At 38.8% G+C, this 24,440-nt stretch overlaps 2 protein-coding genes and 1 long non-coding RNA gene across 4 annotated transcripts in view; 2 read left to right on the forward strand and 1 right to left on the reverse strand.

The window, feature by feature from the left end:
- The window catches only part of rab3ab (RAB3A, member RAS oncogene family, b), a 28,109-nt gene extending 13,037 nt beyond the window's left edge, over positions 1-15,072 (forward strand). Inside the window, 4 exon segments of the mRNA NM_001017761.1 lie at positions 650-877; positions 13,281-13,399; positions 14,086-14,210; positions 14,805-15,072. Of these exon segments, the coding sequence (NP_001017761.1) occupies positions 650-877; positions 13,281-13,399; positions 14,086-14,210; positions 14,805-14,995 (663 nt within the window). The 3' untranslated portion in view covers positions 14,996-15,072.
- ranbp3a (RAN binding protein 3a) overlaps positions 1-24,440 on the forward strand; it is a 1,280,039-nt gene that overhangs the window by 916,460 nt on the left and 339,139 nt on the right. The window lies entirely within an intron of this gene.
- On the reverse strand, positions 19,679-21,851 carry LOC147841650 (uncharacterized). Its single transcript, XR_015502326.1, has 3 exons — positions 21,105-21,851; positions 19,981-20,409; positions 19,679-19,822 (listed from the first exon to the last, which is right to left on the reverse strand). It is a non-coding gene; the product is annotated as an uncharacterized LOC147841650 (long non-coding RNA).

The raw sequence follows: 24,440 nt of genomic DNA on the forward strand, positions 1-24,440 counted from the left end.
TAAACCCTAGAGATGGTTGTGCGTAAAAATCCCATGTGATTGGCTGATTAGAAATTGTGTTAACAAGCAGTTGGACAGGTGTACCTAATAAAGTGGCCTGTGAGTGTAAATTTTGCAGCTGACATTTTTGACACACCCACCAAACACTTGAAAATGCATATCAAACCCTATTACTTTGTTTTATAAAAATATTTCAGTGTCAGGGGCGACACGGTGGCTCATTTGTTCGTACTGTTGCCCCACAGCAAGAAGGTCGCTGGTTCGAGTCCAACTGGGTCAGTTGGCATTTCTGTGTGGAGTTTGCTTGTTCTCCCCGTGTTGGCGTGGGTTTCCTCCGGGTGCTACGGTTTCCCCCACAGTCCAAAGACATGCGCTATAGGGGAATTGGGTAAACTAAATTGGCCATTGTGTATAAGTGTGAATAGATGTTTCCCAGTACAGAAGGCCATCCGCTGTGTAAAATATATGCTCGGTAAGTTGGCCATTCATTCCGCTGTGGCGACCACTAATGAATAAAGGGACTAAGCCTAAGCAAAATGAATTATTAAATAACTGCGGGAATTTCTATTAAGTTACTGTACCATAACTTAAATGACACAAGATATTAAACAAACAAGTACAAATGTCTTGTTTCCCCTTAATCTTCCAGATGGCTTCAGCTACAGACAACCGTTATGGACAAAAGGAGTCTTCTGACCAGAACTTTGATTACATGTTCAAAATCCTAATCATCGGGAATAGCAGCGTTGGGAAGACCAGCTTTCTGTTTCGTTATGCAGACGACTCCTTCACGCCAGCGTTCGTAAGCACGGTCGGCATCGACTTCAAGGTGAAGACCATCTACAGGAACGACAAGAGGATAAAGCTGCAAATCTGGGTAAGATATCGTTTCCCAAAAGCATTAAGAGCTTTTGATTGGTGCCTGATATACATAAATGTGGCATTTATGTGCCTGTTTTGGTAGACATTAATTTAGTAGATAAATGTGTAGGTTAATATTTCCAATTAGGTTTTAGAAGGTTGTATCACTAAAGGAGGTCTTTGAAAATGCTAACGTTAGCCTGATAGCACTGAGAGTCTGTGCTGCACCCTGCAAATTCAAAGCTACAATTTTTTAACATAGGTACGCACACTAGAAAACATCTCTACAATACATCGTGAAACATTCACCAGAGAAAAAACTTTATGGTACAGTTAGTTATTATGATACCAAACACTAAAAAGAAGGTAGATTGTTGATGTCAGCCTGCCATTCTCTGTCTGAAATGCATCCATTTCCTCTCTGTAAGATCCATAGTGTCTGATCCCTTGAAAATATTCACATTTTGAACCTATAAATCTCATTTAAATCTCAGGAACAGAGCTGTGCCTTGTTTTTACATGAATTATCTTCCAAAAAGATCAACATTAATTTTAGTTATTTATCATAATGTAGTAGAATTGCTTTAAACCTAGTCAATTAAGCTGTTGTGGTTTATTGGAGAAATATTTTTGTCTACTGGGGAAAAAAGAGAGAGAAATGTCAGCAGCAAGTATGGTTGAGGAGGTTTGCTGATGCTCTAGATATGTAACCAATCAGAATAGCTGGTGATGCAGCAGGACCCCTCCCCCAATGCCTCAAATTTCCCTCTGGTGGAAGTTGACCCTCCCCCACCCAGCAGACCGCAGCACAGGCCCATCCGCTCTCGCTGGAGGAAAGCTTGCCTTCATCATCGTCACCATGCATAGAATACATGGCTGTGTGGGATACAGTATATGGTCTGACTATATGTGGAATTGAATGCTTATGGTTTACTGAGTATTGCACAAAATGTACTGTATATTCCAAACTCTTCAAAAAAAAAAAATTATAAATTTAATTTAATTAAACTATGATGCCAGCTTGGTAATTGCAGATATATAAATGTCATCTTATCTTAAAAAAAAGAAATTCATGTAATATTTGCATTTGTGTATTTGTTGAGTATCTTATGTGATACCTTAGGCTTTTATAAATACAATCAGATATTTGCTGCATTTTTATAGTTGTATAAATTTTATTATCAAATATTAATATACATTTTATTATTATTAAAATTTTAATATTATTATTTTTTTTGCATTTTATAGTTGACTAAAAATAACCTCAAATTCTGATTGTATAATGTAAATGAGAGACCTTTATACTATTATAGCAAATTACAATCATACAATGTGCATAAATACAAGCACATAAGTATGCATATAAATATCACTTGTCAAATTTGTCTTATTTAATTGCTTAGTTGTATGATCAAATGTCTTAAGTTTTTCTTTGTGTGCACAAAACATGTTATACAGTTAAAATCTCATATATTGGAACTTTTTTGTATTATTTGATACTGTGAGCTTTAAAGTGGTGCAATAACTTGAAAAATGTAGCTATTAATTACTCTGCTTAAAACTACACTTAAAGCTACCCCTTGGGAAATGTAGCAAGCTAAACTACAAGCTACATGGCAAACGTAGCTTAGCCACATCTAAGCTATTTTTATTTTCTTTATAAATCAAACCATCTTCAATCTAAATCAGTTCTATCTCAGTAATCACTAAAACTGTCAATGAAACATGACGCACAATTGTTCAGTTTAGTTGAGCTAGTATTTGAATGATTCTCTAGCCTAATGTCTAATGTGATGACAAAACCGGTGATTTTGCTCACATTATAAGATTATAAGGCTGAACAGCATGAAATGCCATCAGTCTACAGAGATTTCCTAGTATTTCTCTTTTGCACTCGGGAGATCACAATAATTAACCCCGGAAGTAAACACTACTAGATTACTATGGTAAAAAATACAGCACTGCAACATATACAAGAGAGAGATCAACTTAGAATGTCATTCATCTTTATTATAATGATTTGATCAGCTGTAATTTGAATTTTTTTTTGTTGTAAATTTGTATTTTTAATCAGCTGTAATTTGAAGTTTTTGAGTTTTTCCTCCCCTAAGGACATATTATGCGCCATCTTATGGCGGAACGTCAACCCTCTTTGCTCTGTTAATGACTAATGGCCGCCAACATGCTGAATCTCAGGAATTATAAATATTTTAAATAAGCACTGTCCTTTTAAATGAACTGCATAGTTGCAATCTAAAAAAAAAGTACATTATGTTGTCCAACAGCTGCAATATTCGTCAAACTGTAGTGAGTTTATTGATCTGCTGTCACTCTATGTGGGCGGAGTAATACACAATAGGGAAGAGGCTGTACGAGTGCTGTTATTGCAGAATATCGCACTGCTATCAGTCAATCAGATCTGAGAACCAGACAGAACTGTTGTATATATAGTTGAAGTCAGAATTATTAGCTCCCCTGCATTATTAGCCCCCCTGTTTATTTTTCCCCCAATTTCTGTTTAACGGAGAGAAGATTTTCTCAACACATTTCTAAACATAATCGTTTTAAAAATTCATTTCTGATAACTGATTTATTTTATCTTTGCCATGATGACAGTAAATAATATTTTACTAGATATTTTTCAAGTCACTTCTATACAGCTTAAAGTGACATTTATAGGCTTAACTGAGTTAATTAGGTTAACTAGGCAGGTTAGGGCAATCAAGCAAGTTTTTGTAAAACAATGGTTTATTTTGTAGACTATCGAAAAAAATAGCTTAAAGGGGCTAATAATTTTTACCTTAAAATGGTGTTTAAAAAAAATTAAAACTGCTTTTATTCTAGCCGAAATAAAACAAATAAGACTTTCTCCAGAAGAAATACTGTGGAAATGCCCTTGCTCTGTTAAACATCATTTGGGAAATATTTACAAAAGAAAAAAAATTCAAAGTGGGGCTAATATAATATATATATATATATATATATATATATATATATATATATATATATATATATATATATATATATATATATATATATATATATATATTTCTACAACAGTTCTGTCTGGTTATATTTACAACTCTGTTAATGAATTATACAACATAATGTAGTATTATTGGTAACCATCATGAACTAAAAGTAAATACTGTGGTATTCTCTAGCTTTTACTACAGTAAACTATTCACTGTCCACTTCTCGAGGTATGGTCACAAGGACTTCTGTTTCAAAAATAATTCCTTTCCCGCAGTCATCTTTCCATCAAGCAAGTTTCTTGGGTCAGCTCATTGATTGGTTAGCTACATCGCCAACCATAGCAAGGAGACAGTAACTCACCAAAATGCTTGTTGTCAACCCCTGTTAAATATGAGTAAGAAGAAATTACCATTCTCGCTCTCTCTCATATGAATTTACTTTCATTGGCCTGATGCCGGCCTCACAGCTCTGTGAATAGCAGTGGTGTCACTTACTGTACTGATTTGCGATCGGTGAATGTAGCTTGTATAGACGCTTCTGCAATACCTGCTTTAAAAATAGCTTTGCTACTGAAAACCTATTTGATTTAGAAAATAGTGATGCTACCAACACGCTACTGAGAAATGTAGTTTAGCTACTAGCGTCACTACTTGTAGCAACGCTACTGCCCAACACTGGTCTTCTGAAACTCTTTTTTGTTATGCTGGTTGAAAGTCTCGATATTCCTAATTGTTTTAATATTCTGTAGAAGGTGTAGGACCATGAAAGGTTTGCCCAATCAAAACGTTCGGTCCGAACAATATGATATCCTGTCCTACCTGCCTGTCAAAACATGTAATTGAGCACCATGTTCACACAGAAATGATTACGGCACGTTCACAGATCTGGTTCAGATAGAGAATGGCAGGTCAACATCAACAACACACCTTCTTTTTTAAGTTTGTTATTGTAATGACAAACTGTACTATAAAGTTTTCTCTCTGATGAATGTCATGTGATGTATTGTAGTGACACTATCTAGTGATCCGTAGGCTTTGTGATGGCAATTCGCAGGTTGCAACATACCGTAGGCTTTCAGTGCTATCAGGCTAACGTTAGCATTTTCCAAGATCTCCTATTGCACCTTTAAGTACTGCGCTGAACAAACTGCAGTTCATATTACATCCAGTTCATTCATTACATTAGAAAGAAAGGTTAGTAAAGTGCATTGTTGTGGCCCACAGTTTGATATTTTGCTTATCATAAAGGTAAAATCATTTAATGGCACATAACACTGCCTCTTTTCCATTAATCTACATAGGCTACAGTATACTGTGCAAATGGTTTCACTGTTATAAAAACAGAAATCCATTGCTCAGTATCAGTATCTTGTTAAAAAGCTGCTGATATATTATGTGGTACCAGAGTTGTTAAAAATAGGCTTCCAGTCTCACAGATATTTTGGTATATTAATAGGTCCATCGATGCTGCTCGGTAGACTCCATTTTGACCTCTTAAAGTCTCTGTAGGAATGAGAGGTTACATTGTCAGTGTGGATTTGGTCTATTGATTTTTCACACTAGGCTGATCCATGATGTGTCATGATTCTCATACTTCTGTTACGCCAGTATTTCTTTTAAGAGTCGCACAAATACATCTATGTTGATCAATGTTTATTCATGCTTGATTTTTATTGATTATTTCAATAAATTTGTGCACTTTGAAGCTTAAAAGATCTGGACAAATGTACGTAATCATGTCATATCGTAAGGATTACATTTGTGTTTAGCTATTCTTAAAGTCTCCTGAGTTTGTAATGGATTCGGAATTACGTGAGGTTGATGCAGTGATTTTCGGCCTTAAAGGGTTAGTTCACCCATATATGAAAATTAAGAAGATATATTGAAGAATGTTGGATACCATAGTCATTACCTTCCATAGTAGGTATACAAATACCTGCTATTGGTTTCCGAAAAAGAAACGCAAAAACCAGTTTTGACAGGTGAAGGCTGACTGAATTTTTAGAGATGGGCGATGGGCGATAACCCATCATCTCACAGCAATATACTAAAAATGATCCCCATGATAAAAAAGGACTTATAGTTATTATAACAATAAACTGCAATCGTTCTGTGCGATGAATTATCACAGTAGCATGTGTGCAGTGCCGCATTGCATTTATGAGCCTATTTACAGAGATTTACTGACATGCTTTCACTCTAAATTCACTTCACAGCATCAGGCGAGTGTTTGAAATAACTCCCTTTTGTGACCAGACGTGGTTTAATATAACAGAATGAGGAAGAAATCATACATTTTTATAGTATTCTATACAGTAAGGAAGACTATCAATTAGCTTCGCATTGTATTACACTTTATCCTTATTAAACACCTAAAATGGCTTAAAGAAGACAAAAAATATAATTTCAAATAATATCCATATAAAATGAAATAAATATTCTGTTTCCATCATCTTTATTCTCTGCTGCCGTGATAGCTGATGTCTTCTGTAATGCAAATGTGGAATTTATGCACGAGGCATCCTCTAACATCCCTTGTAAGTGAAACAGAGCTAATAACATAACGTTATAATGAATAACACTAATTTAGAGGTCTTGAACTCTGCTCCTGGGGTCCCACTGTGCTGCAAAGTTCTCATTCATTCATTTTCTTTTGGGCTTAGTCCCTTTATTAATCTGTGGTCGCAACAGCGGAATGAACCGCCAACTTATCCATCATATGTTTTACACAGCGAATGCCCTACCAGGTCAAACCCAGTACTGGGAAGCATCCATACACACTCATCCACACACATACCCTACGGCCAATTTAATTTATTCAATTCACCTCTAGCGCATGTCTTTGGACTGTGGCTGAAACAGGAGCACCCGGAGGAAACAAAGTTTAGATACCCCTGCCTTAACCAAACACATTTTATTCAGATCTTGAGCACATTAGCTGAGACTGAAAAACCTGTAATAGGTGTGACAGATAAAGGAGACTTTGAAAACATGCAGTGTTGGTGGTCCTCCAGGAACGTGGTCGAGAAACACTGGCTGAAGGTTTTTGGAAACTCTGCTCAATCAGGGATGTCAAGTAATATGTGGATTGGTACTCGTGTCACCACTGATATTGTGAAATTTGGATCACAGTCTCTGATGCTGCGGAAGCGGATCCAGAAGCGGATGAAGCATCAAGTGCAAGTGATTCACATGTTAAGTCAATCTAAAAATATGAAAGACGCGCAAATCGATTGAGTTGGAAAATCTGAACTTTAGCGGACATTCGCACCGCGTAAATCAATCAGGAGCTTTTTCTTGTAGGGGAATGATTATGACGTAGCGTCTGTTGTTGGTGTCCCAGGGAAAGTCCTCTTGCCGACCCCAGACACAGCTCATCATACTGGACTCGGCTCAGTCGGAAGCACCACTGAAAGCTTCCATCATCAAGTTTCTGGAGGAGGTTAAGAACTCACAGAACTGGGAGCATCTCTGAATGGATCTAGTGGACTCAGACATGGCTCCAAACAAATCGATGCTGTTTATCAGCCTTCCTAAAGCACATAAACAGATATCCTCTCAATAAAATTCATGTTACCCTTTTAGCAACAAAACTAGAGTCACCGGGCAGACAGAAGCCCTGCCCATGACACGATTTCACAGCTATTTTCAAGTGAATTTGACACATGAATGAAGCAAATTTAATGCGCAAATGAACAGAGTAAACTCAAAATGTTCACGCGTCTATTTACACGCAAAAAATTTTTTATTTGCATTTATTTATTTGCAACCGGTTCAACACTAAGCATGATTGTCCCCTCTCCCTCTCAGCCTGCACTCACAGTCTTTTAACTTCGTAGCCTGAGCACGCTAACATCATCAATGATGCAACTATTCACTTTAACTAAAGAAAAGCACTCTCACTCCGTACAATGGAGATTCGCTCATTAATTTTCTTTGACTTAGTCCCTTTATTCATCAGGGGTCACCACAGTGGAATGAGCCGCCAACTTATCCAGCATATGTTTTTCACAGCTGCTGCCCTTACAGCTGCAACCCAGTACTGGGAAACCTCACAAATCACATACACACATACACTCTCACAAACTATATTCACACACATACACTACAACCAATTTAGTTTATTTAAAACACCCATACCACATGTCTTTGGGGGAAACCGGAACACCCAGAGGAAACCCGCACAAACACAGGAAGAACAAATAAACTTCACATAGAAATGCCAACTGACCGAATTGCTTCCTTCTTCGAGCGAGAATGATGCTGCGTACAACAAGCCTACCTGGCACGGGTACTGTTGGCAGTGAAAAGGCAAGCTTGATTTGGGTGTACCAATCGTATTGTACTGAACCATTCTGCTCAGGGTCAGACTTAGATTAAAGCCCTGCCACAGTTTGGTCATCCGAGACAAAATTAAGAAATCCTGAAACATTTCTGTAATGCTAGGCTAAAATCTGTAGTCTTTCATCATTGGTTTGATCATTTCACCTCATACAGTCTGCTTATGTTTACCGTGAGGTATCATGTCAGAATGTAGGATGGTGAAAGTGTCATGGATGAATGACGTCAAACTCCGGATGAATTTTCTTTCGTGTTTAGCGCATCTTGATAGTCATTCAGTCTGACATTATGACAACTGAGATCTTACAGTGTGACATGGGAATCATCTCTATGCAGTCTGACTTGCTACAATCATTTAGGATTATTAAAAACCAGACAGTGTCAGCTGGGATTTAGTCCCAATCCCAATTCTACCCCTCAGCCCTTCCCCTTTCCATTACCTCTCGTTTTGCGTGTGCATGCCGACGGGTAGGGGTGCCCCCTTGAAGGTGTAGGGCTAAGGGGAAGGGATGAATAGCCCTTCGAATGAATATTTTTCAGGACCACACTTGAAACCAGAATTGGGATCAAGCCTTAGTCTTCTGGTTATCTGCGATGGAGAATGGTGGTTAGCTTGAAAAACACTTATTGATAGCTTTGTGTTTCCTTGTCGGTTGAAGGTCCAGAACCCTTGGTTGTATCTATGCCAGGTCTCAGAGAACTCAGTTGATCTGTTGATTTCCTCTGCGAGCTTGTTTTGTTCTCTTGACATTTAACTGGAGGCTGTAAACTCAGAACAAGGCATGACTGTTGCGAAGCACATTTATTCTATTCTCATGAGGATGAGTTTGCAGTTTGGTGCTTCTCCATTGTTGTGCTTCATCAGAGGGTGTACGGCACACCCTTACCCTCTTGTGTAACGCATTTGCATAACCCAAAGAACATAGAAAATTGTCTTTAAAGTTTGACCATTGCATTATTCATTTCCCAAAGCACAAAAACAAAACTGGCATTTTAAAATGGATACGTAATGTCTGAACATGGTGGGAAACGTTTAAATACTTGCATTGGTATGATATAGCACTACAACCAGTGTTGTTACTGAGAATACTTATTGTTCTGAATAAATGTGATCTGATTATATGTTCTGTTCACTGACCTGTCCCAGTGTGCCAATAAAAAGGTTTATGAAATAGTGTGTCTTGCAGAAAAATATTGTTAAAATTTGTGTCTTAAATTATTTAATTTGGTGCACTGGACAATAGAATGAATTTACATACAAAAATGGGCCCAAGTGAAAATTCTGGGTTAAAAAGTTAGATTATTATTAAAATTTGAATAGAAAAGAAAACAAGAAGCAATTACAGTGCATCTGGAAAGTATTCATAACGCTCCACATTTTTTTAATGTTTCAGCCTTATTCCAAAATGGATTAAACTCATTGATTTCCTCAACATTCAACACACAATACCCCATAATGACAATGTGAAAAAAAAGAGTTTTTGAAATTGTTGCAAATTTATTAAAAATAAAAAAAAGCTGAAAAATCACATGTACGTCAGTATTCACAGCCTTTGCTCAATACTTTGTTGATGCACCTTTGGCAGCGGTTACAGCCTCATGTCTTTTTGAATATGATGCCACAAGCTTGGCACACCTGTCTTGCCCATTCCTCTTTGCAGTTCCTCTCAAGCTTTATCAGATTGGATGGGAAGCGACAGTGACAGACATTTTCAGATCTCTCCAGAGATGTTCAATAGGATTTAGGTCTGGGCTTTGGCTGGGCCACTTAAGGACATTCACCGAGTTGTCGTGAAGCCTCTCCATTGATATTTTAGCGGTGTGCTTTGGGTCATTGTCCTGCTGGAAGATGAACCTTCACCCCAGTCTGAGGTCAAGAGCACTCTGAAGCAGGTTTTCATTCAGGATGTCTCTGTACATTGCTGCATTCATCTTTCCCTCTATCCTGACTAGTCTTCCAGTTTCTGAAAAATATCCCCACAGCATGATGCTGCCACCACAATGCTTCACTGTAGGGATGGTAGCCTGGTGATGAGCAGTGCCTGGTTTTCTCCAAACATAACACCTGGCATTCACTCCAAAAAGTTACATTTTAGTCTTATCAGACCAGAGAATTTAGTTTTGTATGGTCTGAGAGTCCTTCAGATGCCTTTTGGTAAATTCCAGGCGGTTGGTGTCTTCCCTCTGGCCACTCTACTATACAGGCCTGATTGGTGGATTGCTGAACAGATGGTTATTCCTTCTGTAAGTTTCTCCTCTACAGATGAACACTGGAGTTTAGACTGTGACCATCGGGTTATTGATCACCTATCTGATGAAGGCCCTTCTCCCCGATCACTCAGCTTAGATGGCTGGCCAGCTCTTGGAAGAGTCCTGGTGGTTCCAAACATCTTCAACTTACAGATAATGGAGGCCACTGTGCTCATTGGAACTTTCAGAGCAGCAGAAATTGTTCTGTAATGTTCCCCAGCCTTGTGCCTCGAGACAATCCTGTCTTGGAGGTCTACAGACGATTCCTTTGTCTTCATGCTTGGTTTGTGCTTTGACATGCACTGTCAACCCTGGGAGCTTATATAGACAGGTGTGTGCCTTTTTAAATCATCTGAATTTACCACAGGTGAACTCCAATTAAGCTGCTGAAACAGCTCAAGAATGATCAGTGGAAACAGAATGTACCTGAGCTCAATTTAGAGCTTCACGGCAAAGTCTGTGAATACTTCTGTACATGTGATTTTTCAGGTTTTTTGTTTTAATAAATTTGCAAAAATCTCAAAAATCTTTTAAGTCTTTTTCACATTGTCATTATGGGGTATTGTATGTAGAATGTTGAAGAAATAAATGAATTTAATCCATTTTGGAATAAGTCTGTAAGAGAAACAAATGTGGAAAAAGTGAAGCGCTATGAATACTTTCCGAATGCACTGTATGTAGTCTGTCACTAGACCAGTTTTTACTTGGCTTTGCGCATACAGTTAGCCCAACATTTAATGACTGAACTGAGTGTGTTCATAATTAACTGGCTTCATTTCTCTGGTGCAGTGATGCAGAGATCAGCTGCTTATAATGGTGGATGCTTATTGTTGTACTCACTCTCACATTTCTTGGTAGGAGGAGCTACGAAACCGGAATACCGAAACCATGACTAAATCCTGTTTTCCTGGTTATGATAAAAGAGTGCAGGGGTCAGTAAAGGGGGTGACAAAAATGCTTTTCTTACTTACAAGTTTTTGTCTTGTTTCAAGTCCAAATATCTAAAAATTCTAAAACCAAGAGTCATTTTTTTTAAGACAAGCAAAATATTGTAGAAATTAGGTGAGATTTTTCTTAAAACAACCAAAATAATTTGAAATAATATTATTTTTGCTTAGTCCATTAGCAGATTATTTATCTTGTTTTAAGGAAAAACTGACTTAATTTTGACATAATATTTCTTAAAACAATACAATCTTTTTTATTTGTATAGTAAATGCTTCTTGATTTAAGTATGTAGTTTTTAGTTTACTTTTTGATATTTGTAGAAACAAGACAAAAACAGATTAAAAAAAAGTGCTTTGGTTTATCTTAGTGTTACCAGTGATAGGTGTAAAATTACTGCATTATAACAGTACATGTTGGTCTGACAATATTTGATTGGACGAACATTTTTTAGTTTTATCCCTTACCGAGAATATAAAAATACATATAAATACATTTCGATCATTTACTTTAATCATTACTATTGACTTTAAACCAGCACAACAAAAATGTTTGTGAAAACAATCACCTACTGCACCTTTAATAAGCAGAACGTGAGCTGAAATGGTTCCTGAAGAGTGGTTGCTTCTTCAAGTGGAAATGCAGACATTACTTCGATTTCATTGAGCGTGAAAACAAAAATATTGCTGTGAAATGCAGTCAGTCCAGCCTCTAAAGATCTTTCGACCAGTCTCTCATAACCAGCAACTTGTTTAAGCATTTTATGACAACTTGTTGCCAAGGAGGACACCAGACTCCAAAAACACAATGGTCTAACTCAGCCTAAGCAGGCCTAATTGGATTTTTTTGTGCAGGATCGGGAGTAAAGGCAGTAAGAGTGAATGGGAAGAGTGAATGTGAAGGCAGCGTAGCTGCTAATGAGGCCTTATCTTTTGCCTGCGCTAGTTTGTTATTTCTGATGGAAGTGTATGGCTTGCGCACGCATATTGGGAGCGCATATTGCACGCACTTGCATTTTCTAGGTGGCCTCAGTTAAAAAAATTTGAGTCTTGTGACAAGAACTGCCCAACCAGCTTCATACTTTGTTTGGAATATACACATTTGGGTAGACTAATTACTTCAGGGGGCGATGCAGTGGCGAAGTAGGTTGTGCTGTCGCATCACAGCAAGTAGGTCGCTAGTTCGACATGTGGGTTTCCTCTGGGTGCTCCGGTATCCCCCACAGTCAAAAGACATGCAGTACAGGGGAATTGAGTAGACTAAATTGTCCGTAGTGTATGAGTAAGAATGAGTGTGTGTGGATTTTTCCCAGATATGGGTTGCGACAGGAAGGGTATCCGCTGCGTAAAATCGTGCTGGATAAGTTGGTGGTTCATTCCGCTGTGGCAACTCCAGGTTAATAAAGGTACAAAGCCATTAAGAAAATGAATAAATGAATGAATAATTACTTCAGACAAACACAGAACACCTCAAACACTGCTGTTTTTTGATACTATGGATGTCAACGGTTACTGGTATCCAGTGTTCTTCTAAATGTCTTCTATTGTGTTAAAAAAGACAAACAGGTTTGAAACAAGTGAATGATGAGAAAATTTTAAGTTTTTAAGTGAACTCTCTCTAAGTCTTTTAAACATGTGAAGCTGCTGCGATCAACCTATTGTAATGTTTTTTTTTCAGTGATTAATAAATTACTGATAGAGCTGCAGTTTATTTAGTATTTTTGTATGCATATGTTATGCTTTAATGGTAACTTCAAAGCAAGGTAATTAGTAATCTGATTACTTTTTACTTGGAAGTAATTAGTAATGTAACCAAGTTACAATTTTCCAGTAGTAGTCAGTAATTTGTAATCAATAATTTTTTAAAGTAACTAACCCAACACTGAGTGTTTTGACTATTTCTTCACAGGACACAGCGGGGCAGGAGCGTTACAGAACCATCACCACCGCTTATTACCGTGGAGCCATGGGATTCATCCTCATGTACGACATTACCAATGAGGAGTCTTTCGCTGCAGTGCAGGACTGGTGAGTTTTCTAAACATAAAAAATAATAACACAGGCTCATTGGAAATATGTGCTTTACATACTGTACATTTTTGTGAAACCACAACAACTTACATAAAAATACCTTTTGAGTGCAGTTTCTAGGTAAAATGTATGCTGTGAGGTAATATAAGAGCAAAAACTTTAGTTCCTTCTCACACTAATGATATTTAAAGGGACAGGTTATTAACAAAAAAAGATAAATACCACAAAATATCTCAAGTATGTCTATTATTTGTAATCTGATATGCTTACGTCACCTATTTATCTCCATATGGACAACTTTTCTGCAGTGGTCAGTTTGCTTGGTAGCTCACCTTGTACGGTGTTGTACTTTTGATGAAGAGCACTCAGATTCAAGTCCAGCGAAACAAAAGAAACAAAAATTCAGAGTAAACTACACGGTAACAAGGCGTTTTTCTCTTATGTTTGCTTTTGAAAACACTATAGAGTTTAGGGAATGGTTAAAGTTAGTGGTACGCTAGGTGAAAAATTTAGACAGCACCCTCTAGTGTATTTGTCAGCCTAAATATGCAACGAAATGTACCTTAAACAACTTGCTTTACATTTTGTAAAAATGTTGAATGAGGCACATATTTCAAATGATCCTGAGCTTACAATTACTGTAACTTTTTAACATCTAATCATGTCTGACTGATCACCCGCAGGTCCACACAGATTAAGACATACTCATGGGATAACGCTCAGGTGCTTCTAGTAGGCAACAAGTGTGACATGGAGGATGAGAGGGTCGTGGCTTCTGAAAGGGGCAGACAGCTCTCTGAGCATCTTGGTAAGTCAAAATATTAATATTCTTTCTAGGAATGGCCAGTTTGCTGAAATTAATTTGGTTATCGTTTAAAATGTGCTACATATGATATTCAATGCAGCTAACTTTTGTTGTGTAAAGCACTCCTACTGAATGAGAAATGTGAGCGAAGTTTTGCATTAGGTACTTTTGAATTAGATTTGTTGTTTATAATAAATGTTCTTTATAATGATAGGATGATTGATATGAATCTGAATCAATCAACTTCTGATAGATGTCATAGTGGAAACTTCCACACAACATCGAGGTGCAACATGATTAGACATTGATATTTGGTTGATTTTAGGCTGATTTTGCGTTGGACATTGATGTCGGCCTGACGTTGGGTTCAACGTCAACCCGATTTTCATCCCAACAAAATCTAACGTCCCCATGACGTTGAGGTACAACGTCAATATGATGTCATGTTGACGTTTTGTGCCTGCAGGGTTCAGTATTGCACAGGGCTAACTAGCGATTGAAAAATCAATGGCAGCTTAACTTGCGCTTTGTCAATGGCAGCTGACTGGGTTTCAGAAGATGCATTGGTCTTGATTTAGTTTCTTCTTTGATTCTCAGGTTTTGAATATTTCGAAGCCAGTGCCAAGGACAACATTAATGTTAAACAAACCTTCGAGCGGTTGGTGGACATAATCTGCGAGAAGATGTCAGAGAGCCTGGATGCTGCCGATCCTGCAGTGACGGGAGCCAAACAAGGGCCGCAGCTCACAGAGCAGCCCGCCGCCCCGCACCAGGACTGCGCCTGCTGAAAATCCCACAGCTCTGTCTACACTGCCTTGCACCAACACTCACACACGGAAAAAACACAGGTTTAGGTATTTAAAAAGAAGAACAAGAAACATAAATCAACCCTCAATACTGCTTACTGCCTCCTCTGGCCACGCCCTCTAGCTCCTCCCCCTCCTTTATGATTGCTCGCTTTTAAATTTCAAGCTTGATTTGATTTAATACGAAATCCATCAAATTTTAAAAAGCAAAGCCATAGAGGTTGATTAGGCTTGAAATTAAGATTCAAGGGTTTAACCTAAGGCCTAAGTTTAAAATTTAGGAACCTAATGAGCACTTACATGTCAATATGACGTCAAAAAATACGTCAAAGATGCACATCGATTTGATGTTAATTGGCAATTAAAACGACATCCATTTTAACATTGACGATTTTTTTTACGCATTTTTGACGCCAATCTGAAAGCTTCAATTACAAATTCTAAAATTACAATGATTTTGTATCCCTACAATGCAAATGAAATCAAGTTGACACCTAACATTGGCAATATTTGACGAGTTTTTAACGCCAATGTTAGATGTCAAATTGACGTAATCCATTGTAATTTTCAAATTTGTACTCGAAGCTTTCAGATAAATAGAAGTTTTCTTATATTAGAATACTTTTAGGTGGTCAAAAGAGCATCAATATGTGGATGTCAAATTGACGTTAAGGTTTTGACATCAAATAGATATCAATGCATTTTTTAAAATGTCATTTTGACATCAAGGTGGTGTTGTCACGATACTGGAATTCGGTATCAACCGATACTCAAATTTTAAAAACATCCATTTCCCACGAACATTTGAGCGCTGTTGAACACGTTCTTAAACACGTTCATGTGCTCAACGGAAAAGACTTTGATTGGCTGTGATGATCATTAGTTCTCCTAACTCGTTGTTTTCTGAGTGTAACCACATATACAGGGACACTGGAGCCACGATATATCAGTAGACCACACGTATGTTAACTTATAGACAAACCAGCTGATCGACGTGACTTTGAAACAATCCCTATATCTGTATTTACACTCAGTAAACAGTGGTGAGTTATGTGAACTGACCCAATCACAGTCCAATCACTGTTGAGTGGGAACAGTTCCAGTCATTTCTGTTGAGCATGTGAACAAAATGGCAAATCAGCGCTGTTTAAAGAGTCACGAAACACCTAAACACATTTTTTGAGATGTTGACAGTCATATATGTGCCACATTGCTAAAAACACTATTAGGACACATGTATTTCACTAAAAGTGAAAACTGGTTGTTTTTGCGTTATTCCGACTAAATTCGTTCTGCCGGTTCAAAAATAAATTTTGAAGCGAAGTCACGGCCATGAGATCATCGTGTAAATTCCAGCGTTAAGATTGGCTATCTGTACCGGCTGGTGTAAAATGACGTCTCTGGGTTTAACAGCTGTTCATTAATTCATGAGAACGACTTTGTTTGAACCAATCAGCGCGCTCTATTGTGAACAAGATGCAACTTCATTAATATGCATGATGTAGCTTCGAAGACCTGTTACAGTGTTCAGATAGACGGCACTTTGTGTTATGAAGAATTGCAGTAGAAGAATTGTTCGGAGACATGGGTCGTCAGTGTTTATAATTGTGCCCCCGCGATGAGAACACCGCTCACTTGTGGATCCACATGTGTGGATTACAGTGGTCTGCTAACATGCGACAAAAATACATTTGTAAGGAACATGGAAGGGGTGAAATCCGGATTTGATACTTATCTTCTTTTAAAAAAAGACGCGGTTCCAGTTGGTGTTGATTGTCCTATCTCTACGGATTTGATAAGTGTGTGATCAATGTACTTTGTTTATGTTTCTCCAGATAACAGTTAGTATCGTCAGCAATACTCTTCAGTTTTTAAAGACATACCTTAGTCAAAATTATTTAGTTACTAAGTTTACAGTAATATCACTACAATATTCATTCATTCATTCATTTTCTGCCGCTTTTCCGGGGCCGGGTCGCGGGGGCAGCAGTCTTAGGAGAGAACCCCAGACTTCCCTCGCCCCAGACACTTCCTTCAGCTCCTCCGGGGGGATCCCAAGGTGTTCCTAGGCCAGCCGAGAGATATAGTTCCTCCAGCGTGTCTTAGGTCTTCCCCAAGGCCTCCTTCTGGTGGGACATGCCTGGAAAGCCTCCCTAGGTAGGTGTCCAGGAGGCATCCAAAACACCCGAGCCACCTCAGCTGACTTCTCTCAATGTGGAGGAGCAGCAGCTCTACTCCGAGCTCCTCCCAGGTGTCAGAGCTCCTCCCCCTATCCATAAGAGTGCGCCCTGCCACCCTTCGAAGGAAACACATTTCGGCCGCTTGTATCCGAGATCTTGTCCTTTCGATCATGACCCAAAGGTGAGAGTAGGAACGTAGATTGGCCGGTAAATCGAGAGCTTTCCCTTTCGGCTCAGCTCCTTCTTTACCACAACAGACCAGTACATTGATTGCTTTACTGCTGCCGCTGCACCAATCCGTCTGTCAATCTCACGTTCTATCCTTCCCTCACTCGTGAACAAAACCTACAATATTATGGATTGAAAGTCCTCCACTTTCACACAGCTCTCAGATCTGCTTTCAGAATCACCGTCTATCTCCCCTGCATCTGTGCTTGTGTTGCAGCTGTAAAATTCTGTTGTTGTGCATGTACTGAAGCTCCCCTTTTCATGCAAACCCTTTCCTCTTTCACCACTCCCACCTAAACAAAGCTGGACTCGACCACTTTCCTGAATTTTTTTTCAAACTAGACAGGGGGGTTTTATATACCTTTACATGCTTCAACACACTCAACAGCACTCAAATGTTCAATAAATGATGTTATTAAAATTTCAGTACCGATTGGTACCCAATATCCCAGTATCGTGACAACACAACATCAGGGTGCCCGATGGGGAGGTGTGATTGGGCCCAACTTTGCCCTAGCACACAGAATCAGTTATCTTCAATCTTGTCAATGCCTTCATGTCACCTCATGTCTTCTACTCTTCCACATCCTTCAATTATTTATGAACAAATATTTAAAAAAAGAGCAATGGGGGGAGATTTCTGTATTTATTCGAGACGTGTACATAATAAATACAGTTCAGTATTTAAACGATGCAGTTAGAGATGCATATTGTTATTTTATTTTGTTGAAAATGACTAATTCAGACATATATATAAATATAAATATATATATATATATATATAAAGAAAGATAGAGAAGTCAATTAACGCTGTTTTCATGGTAATTCTTTGCAGTGCTCGTCACAAACCTTTCTCGCTTATTTATATATGTGACATCGTATCTTGTTCACTGCCTTGCCTCATGTTATTTCAGTCCCGGGACTGAAAGCCAGATATCATACACGAACATTCCTTAATGTAAATTCGCATGGAAGGAAATAAAGCCATTTAGGCAAATAGTGGTAGGATTCCTTTCGAAATGCTTCGTAAAACAACTAGTCAAGTATATTTCTAGGCAGAATTCGAGTCTGATTTGCAGTCACGCTGTTGCTTATTTCATTATAATAGCCGTAAGCTCGACCTACACCGCGTACTATCAACAATACTCCTATATGCTCTCAAAATTACTAAGATTTGACTGGAATTTCCCCATTAGGACTTTCTAGACTGGTGTGTCCTGTGAACGATTATATGTGGCTCTGTGGAAAAAAACCAGGCCTGCAACTATAATGCAAAAATCAGTTTCCAAAAAAACTTAAAAAAAAAGCCCAAGAGTATTAACGTTTACATGTGTAAGGCCCTCCCTGACTATTCCTGCATATTTCCTTTGCTACTCCGTCTTCCTTTTGTGAAAACGTACTGTAAATACATTTGGGTTTTATGTGTGATCTGTGTCGTATTGATTCTGGGCTTTAAAAAAAAAACAATCTAGGTGATATTAAACAAAAGAAGAAGAAAAAAAAAGAACTCTAAAGAGGATATACCGGATGTTCTTTACCTGCTGTTGTGTATGCCTGCTCGTGAATGAATGTGTCACTTTTAATATAGAGCAATATTGAAGAGAATACATTTTAACGTGTCGCGGATTATTTATCATTCTGTTAACATAAACAGAACATTTTTTGGTAGGAGGTGATGGATATGTGCTTGATTAAGTGGTTTAAATCCTAGTTGGAAAGTACTGTTGTAAACCAAAGCAGGCAGATAGACAGACGTGTCTACTGTGGAGCAGGTTTGCTGGAATTTAAAGGAACACTCCACTTTTGGGGAGGAAATAAGCTCATTTTAAAGAGGTAAACAGCCAATTTCCGGGTCTGGCGAGAGTACTTTTAGCTTAGCTTAGCATAAATCATTGAATCAGATTAGACCATTAGCATCTTGCATCTTTGCTGCCGTACCATGTCTGCAGCAGACACAACATTAAACAGCTCAGTTTTTACCCTTTTTGAATCCATTCAGCCAATCTCCGAGTCTGGCAAGAGCATATTTAGCTTAGCTTAGCATAAATCATAGAATCGGATTAGACCATTAGCATCTTGCATCTTTGCTGCCGTACCATGTCTGCAGCAGACACAACATTAAACAGCTCAGTTTTCACCCTTTTTGAATCCATTCAGCCAATCTCCGAGTCTGGCGAGAGCATATTTAGCTTAGCTTAGCATAAATCATTGAATCGGATTAGACCGTTAGTATCTCGCATCTCTGCTGCCGTACCATGTCTGCAGCTGGTGCAATAAAAAACAGCTCAGTTTTAAAAAAATTTATCCATTCAGCCAATCACCAAGTCTGTTAAGAGTACTTTTAGCTTAGCTTAGCATAAATCATTTAATTGAATTAGACCATTAGCATTTCACATCTTTGCTGTCGTACCGTGTCTGCAACAGGTGCAATATTAAACAGCTAAGTTGTATCATTTTTTTATCTATTCAGCCAAACTCCGGGTCTGGCGAGAGCATATTTAGCTTAGCTTAGCATAAATCATAGAATCGGATTAGACTGTTAGCATCTCGCATCTTTGCTGCCGTACCATGTCTGCAGCAGGTGCAATATTAAACAGCTCAGTTTTACCATTTATGATCCATTTAGCCAATTTCCGGCTTTGGCGACAACACTTTTAGCTTAGCCTAGCATAAATCATTGAATCAGATCAGACCATTAGCATCTCAAAACTTTGCTGCCATACCATATCTGCAGCAGGTGCAATATTAAACAGCTCAGTTTTACAAATATTTGAATCCATTCAGCCGATCTCTAAGACTGGCGACAACACGTTTAGCCTAGCCTAACTTAGTATAAATCATTGAATCAGATTAGACCATTAGCATACTGCATATTGCATCTTTGCTGCCGTACCATGTCTGCAGCAGGTGCAATAGTTTTACTGCTCAGTTTTACCATTTTTTTTATCCATTTAGCCGATCTCCTGGTCAGACGAGGGCACTTTTAGCCTAACTTAGCATAAACCATTGAATCAGATTAGACCATTAGCAGCTCTCATTTTTGCTGCCTTTCCATGCCTGCAGCAGGCACAATATTATGCAGCGCTGCTACCTAGTTACCTAGCTGGGACTATTTTGGGGACTAACTTGGGAACTATTTTTAGGTGCTTTATAAGGTGTTTAGTCCCTTTATTCATCAGGGGTCGCCACAATGGAATGAACCCCCAATTTATCCAGCATATGTTTTACACAGCGAATGCCCTTCCAGCTGCAAACATCCATACACACTCATACATTTTAAACCACTGAGGCACAGTGTTGCCCAATAATCAAGTTTAAATAGGAAAAATCTAGAAATTTTTGAGAGGGATGCTAATGGTCTAATCTGATTCAATGATTTATGCTAAGCTAAGCTAAAACGGCTCCCTCCCCTGCTGAAAAATCCAGCTTAAACCAGCCTAGGCTGGTTGGCTGGTTTTAGCTGGTCAACCAGGCTGGTTTTAGAGGGGTTTTCGCCACTTCCAGGCTGGTTTCCAGCTATTTCCAGCCTGGCCTTAGCTGGTTAAACTGGGAGAGGACCAGCTAAAACCAGATTGACCAGCCTAGCCAGGCTGGGAGCCCAGCCAAAACCAACTATGTCCAGCTTAAACCAGGCTGGTCAAGCTGGTTTTAGCTGGTCATTTTCCAGCCTGACCAGCTAAGACCGGGCTGGAAATGGCTAGAAACCAGCCTGGAAGTGGCCAAAACCCCTCTAAAACCAGCCTGGTCGACCAGCTAAAACCAGCCAACCAGCCTAGGCTGGTTTAAGCTGGATTTTTTTAGCGGGGTCCAGACTTGGAAATTGGCTAAATGGATTAAATAATGGTAAAGCTAAACTGTTTAACATTAGGTGACGTGTAAAATGGGTCTATTTCCAAAAAAGCGGAGTGTTCTTTTAAAATCTAGACTATATTTGTGGCAAATGCTGTTAAAACAGATCAAACTCTGTTAGATGTTCACATTTAATGTAGGTCAGAAGAGTCTAAAATCCATGAGGCCCAGGACAAATTGCTGGTCCAAATCTCAAACGAGCACTCGATACCATACATGTGACCCTGGATATAAGAAGTGAATATTGACATCCTAGCTTCATGTAAAATAGCCACGCTATATTCAGATATCGTTTATCATGACTAAAGAGTTTGTTTCCCATTTCCCACATGTTTCTCTGGATTATTTGTACTCATGCTTTCCATTGTGATTCAGTTTTTTATTTTTGATATTTTGTTTTTCTGATAATCGGAGTGTAATGTACAAGGGGAAAAAATACACTAATATGCAGTAGTAAATGTACTGTTCTTACAATAAGGGGTTTGGTGTCAAAGTGTCCAGTGGTGAAATTTACCAAATCAACTGTCTATGTTGTGAAAATGACTGAAGTTATTAAAATAAAGGTTTGTGCTGTTTACTTGAGACGTCTTCTTGCTGATTCATGTGCTGAAACTGACCACTAGAGGGAACTGAAGACACGACTGTAAATGTTCACCTAAAAATAGCAGCACACCTGCTGGCAAATCTCCAGGATGAAGGCTGAATCAGCTGTTGTCATGGTAACACTCAGCCGCATGTGCTCCATGCGAGGAGAAGCGACGGATTGGTTAAGGAAACTGCTGGGTTAATCATCTTTCTGTAGTCGCTGCAGCAGGCAGGCCACACTTACACATTTATACAATTGCAGGAAAACAAAATGTAAAGCTAACGCTTTCTGAAAACCCTCATGGTCATGAGTGTTTTTTCATTAAGGTCATGATTATTATATAAGATTGCTCATAAAAGGTATTGACTGTTACAGTTTAAGTACTCTGCTGAAAAAAAACATATTAGCCTAGGTTGGTTTTAGCTGGTCGACAAACCTGGTTTTAGAGGGGGTATTACAGGCTGGTTTCCAGCGAATTTTAGCAGGTCAGGCTGGGAGATGGCCAGCTAAAACCAGCTTACCCTGCTGAAAAATCCAGCTTGAAGCAGCCTAGGCTGGTTGGCTGGTTTTAGAGGGTTTTTGGCCTTTTCCAGACTGGTTTCCAGCCATTTCCAGCCTGGTCTTAGCTGGTCAGGCTGGGAGATGACCAGCCAAAACCAGCTATGTCCAGCTTAAACCAGGCTGGTCAAGCTGGTTTTAGCTGGTAATTTTCCAGTCTGACCAGCTAAGACCAGGCTGGAAATTACTGGAAACCAGCCAGGAAATGGCCAAAACTCCTCTAAAACCAGCCTGGTCGACCAGCTAAAACCAGCCAACCAGCCTAGGCTGGTTTAAGCTGGATTTTTCAGCAGGGTAGGCTGGGAGCCCGGCCAAAACCAGCTATGTCCAGCTTAAACCAGGCTGGTCAAGCTGGTTTTAGCTGGATTTAGCTGGTAATTTTACAGCCTGACCAGCTAAGACCAGGCTGGAAATGACTGGAAACCAGCCTGGAAATGGCCAAAACCCCTCTAAAACCAGGTTGGTCGACCAGCTAAAACTAGCCAGCCAGCTTAGGCTGGTTAAAGCTGTTTTTTTCAGCTGGGACTCGGAAATAAAGGTAATGACAGCTGTCATTGTGGCAGGACCTTTTCAAAAAGTACGTAATTGCATAATTGCAAAAAAAGTGCGGAAAGAGGCAGAAAGTTGCAAAAGTGCGTAATTGCGTCTAAAAGGTCCAAAAAGGTAACTCGAAGTACATATTGGGTCCTACATCAGTACTTTTTAGACAAAAAATATTTACGTTTGAGGTACAGAGATGGACCTTTTAGGTACAAATGTGTAACTTTAAAAAAGGTACTGCCCAAGTGACCACTGTCTCATACGACACATCCACTAAAAGACAGAAAATACTACTTTACCAACTTGTATATTCAATTAATATAAATAAATAAATATGTATATATTTTCATACATTTACATAAGTCAGGGTTTCTGCAGATATCATAATGTCAATTGTAAGACTTTAAGACCTTTTGAAGACCCTTAAGTATTCAATTTAAGACCTATATCACTATTAAAACACGCATACACATAGAGAAAATGCAAAATCACAAAATCAGTGGCAAAATAAATGTATTCAAATTGAACAGTACTGAAGACCATCACTGAACTACGGGAAGAAAAAAAAAACATCTTAAGGCTGATTTATACTTTCGCCTGGTGCCGCACAGCGCACCTTCTCTGACCGCACGCGCACCTTAAACAGACGAGGCTCTTTAAAACGACAGCCTCGCTCTTTAAAACGTTAAGTCAGACAAATAAACAAAGTTGGAAGTTTCCGGAACTACCGTCGTACCCGTTCCCGACAAAATCTCTTCGAAGTGATTCATATTCAACTCAAATAAAATGTGGCATAGCATGAACCGTTCGCTCGAGTGTCAAAAAAAATTTGCGTGCTCCACCCGCCTAAACAATGTCAAAGCGAACCTCCGCAAACTCTGCAATGACGTTGCGATGAGATCGATAACAGAAAGTGGATTGCATGTTGGTCTCATTCTTCGTTGTAATACCTTAAAATACATTTGGACCAGTGAAATAAAAAACTACAACAACAAAAACCAAGCAACAACAAAAAAGAATTTAAATGAGCATTAGCTGTAGCATTACATGAACATCGGAAAAATAAGACCTGTGCAATAGTATTTAAGACCTAGAACAGCAAATGTAAGACCTCTTAAGGCCTAACATTTTGATTTTTAAATGTTAAACTTTTTAAGACCCCGCGGAAACCCTGAAAAGTAAATAGATTGAATAATGGGCTTCAAAAATCTGCAATTTCGTCTGCACCAATATTGATGCTTACAGCAACCCGAGTTCGATTCCCAGCTCCTGGATCTTTCTCCCACAGCCATATCACTCTGCAGCCCAAGACTGGTCACTCACTGAAGCCAAGCAGGGCTGAGCCTGTTCATTACCTGGATGGGAGACCACATGGGAAAACTAGGCTTCTGTCGGAAGTGATGTTAGTGAGGCTAGCAGGGGGTGCTCAACCTGTGGTCTGTGTGAGTCCTAATGCCCCAGTATAGTGAAGGGGACACAACAGTAA

This window comes from Danio rerio, chromosome 11, assembly GCF_052040795.2.
Source record: "Danio rerio strain M-AB ecotype USA chromosome 11, GRCz13ab, whole genome shotgun sequence".
Lineage (NCBI taxonomy): Eukaryota > Metazoa > Chordata > Actinopteri > Cypriniformes > Danionidae > Danio > Danio rerio.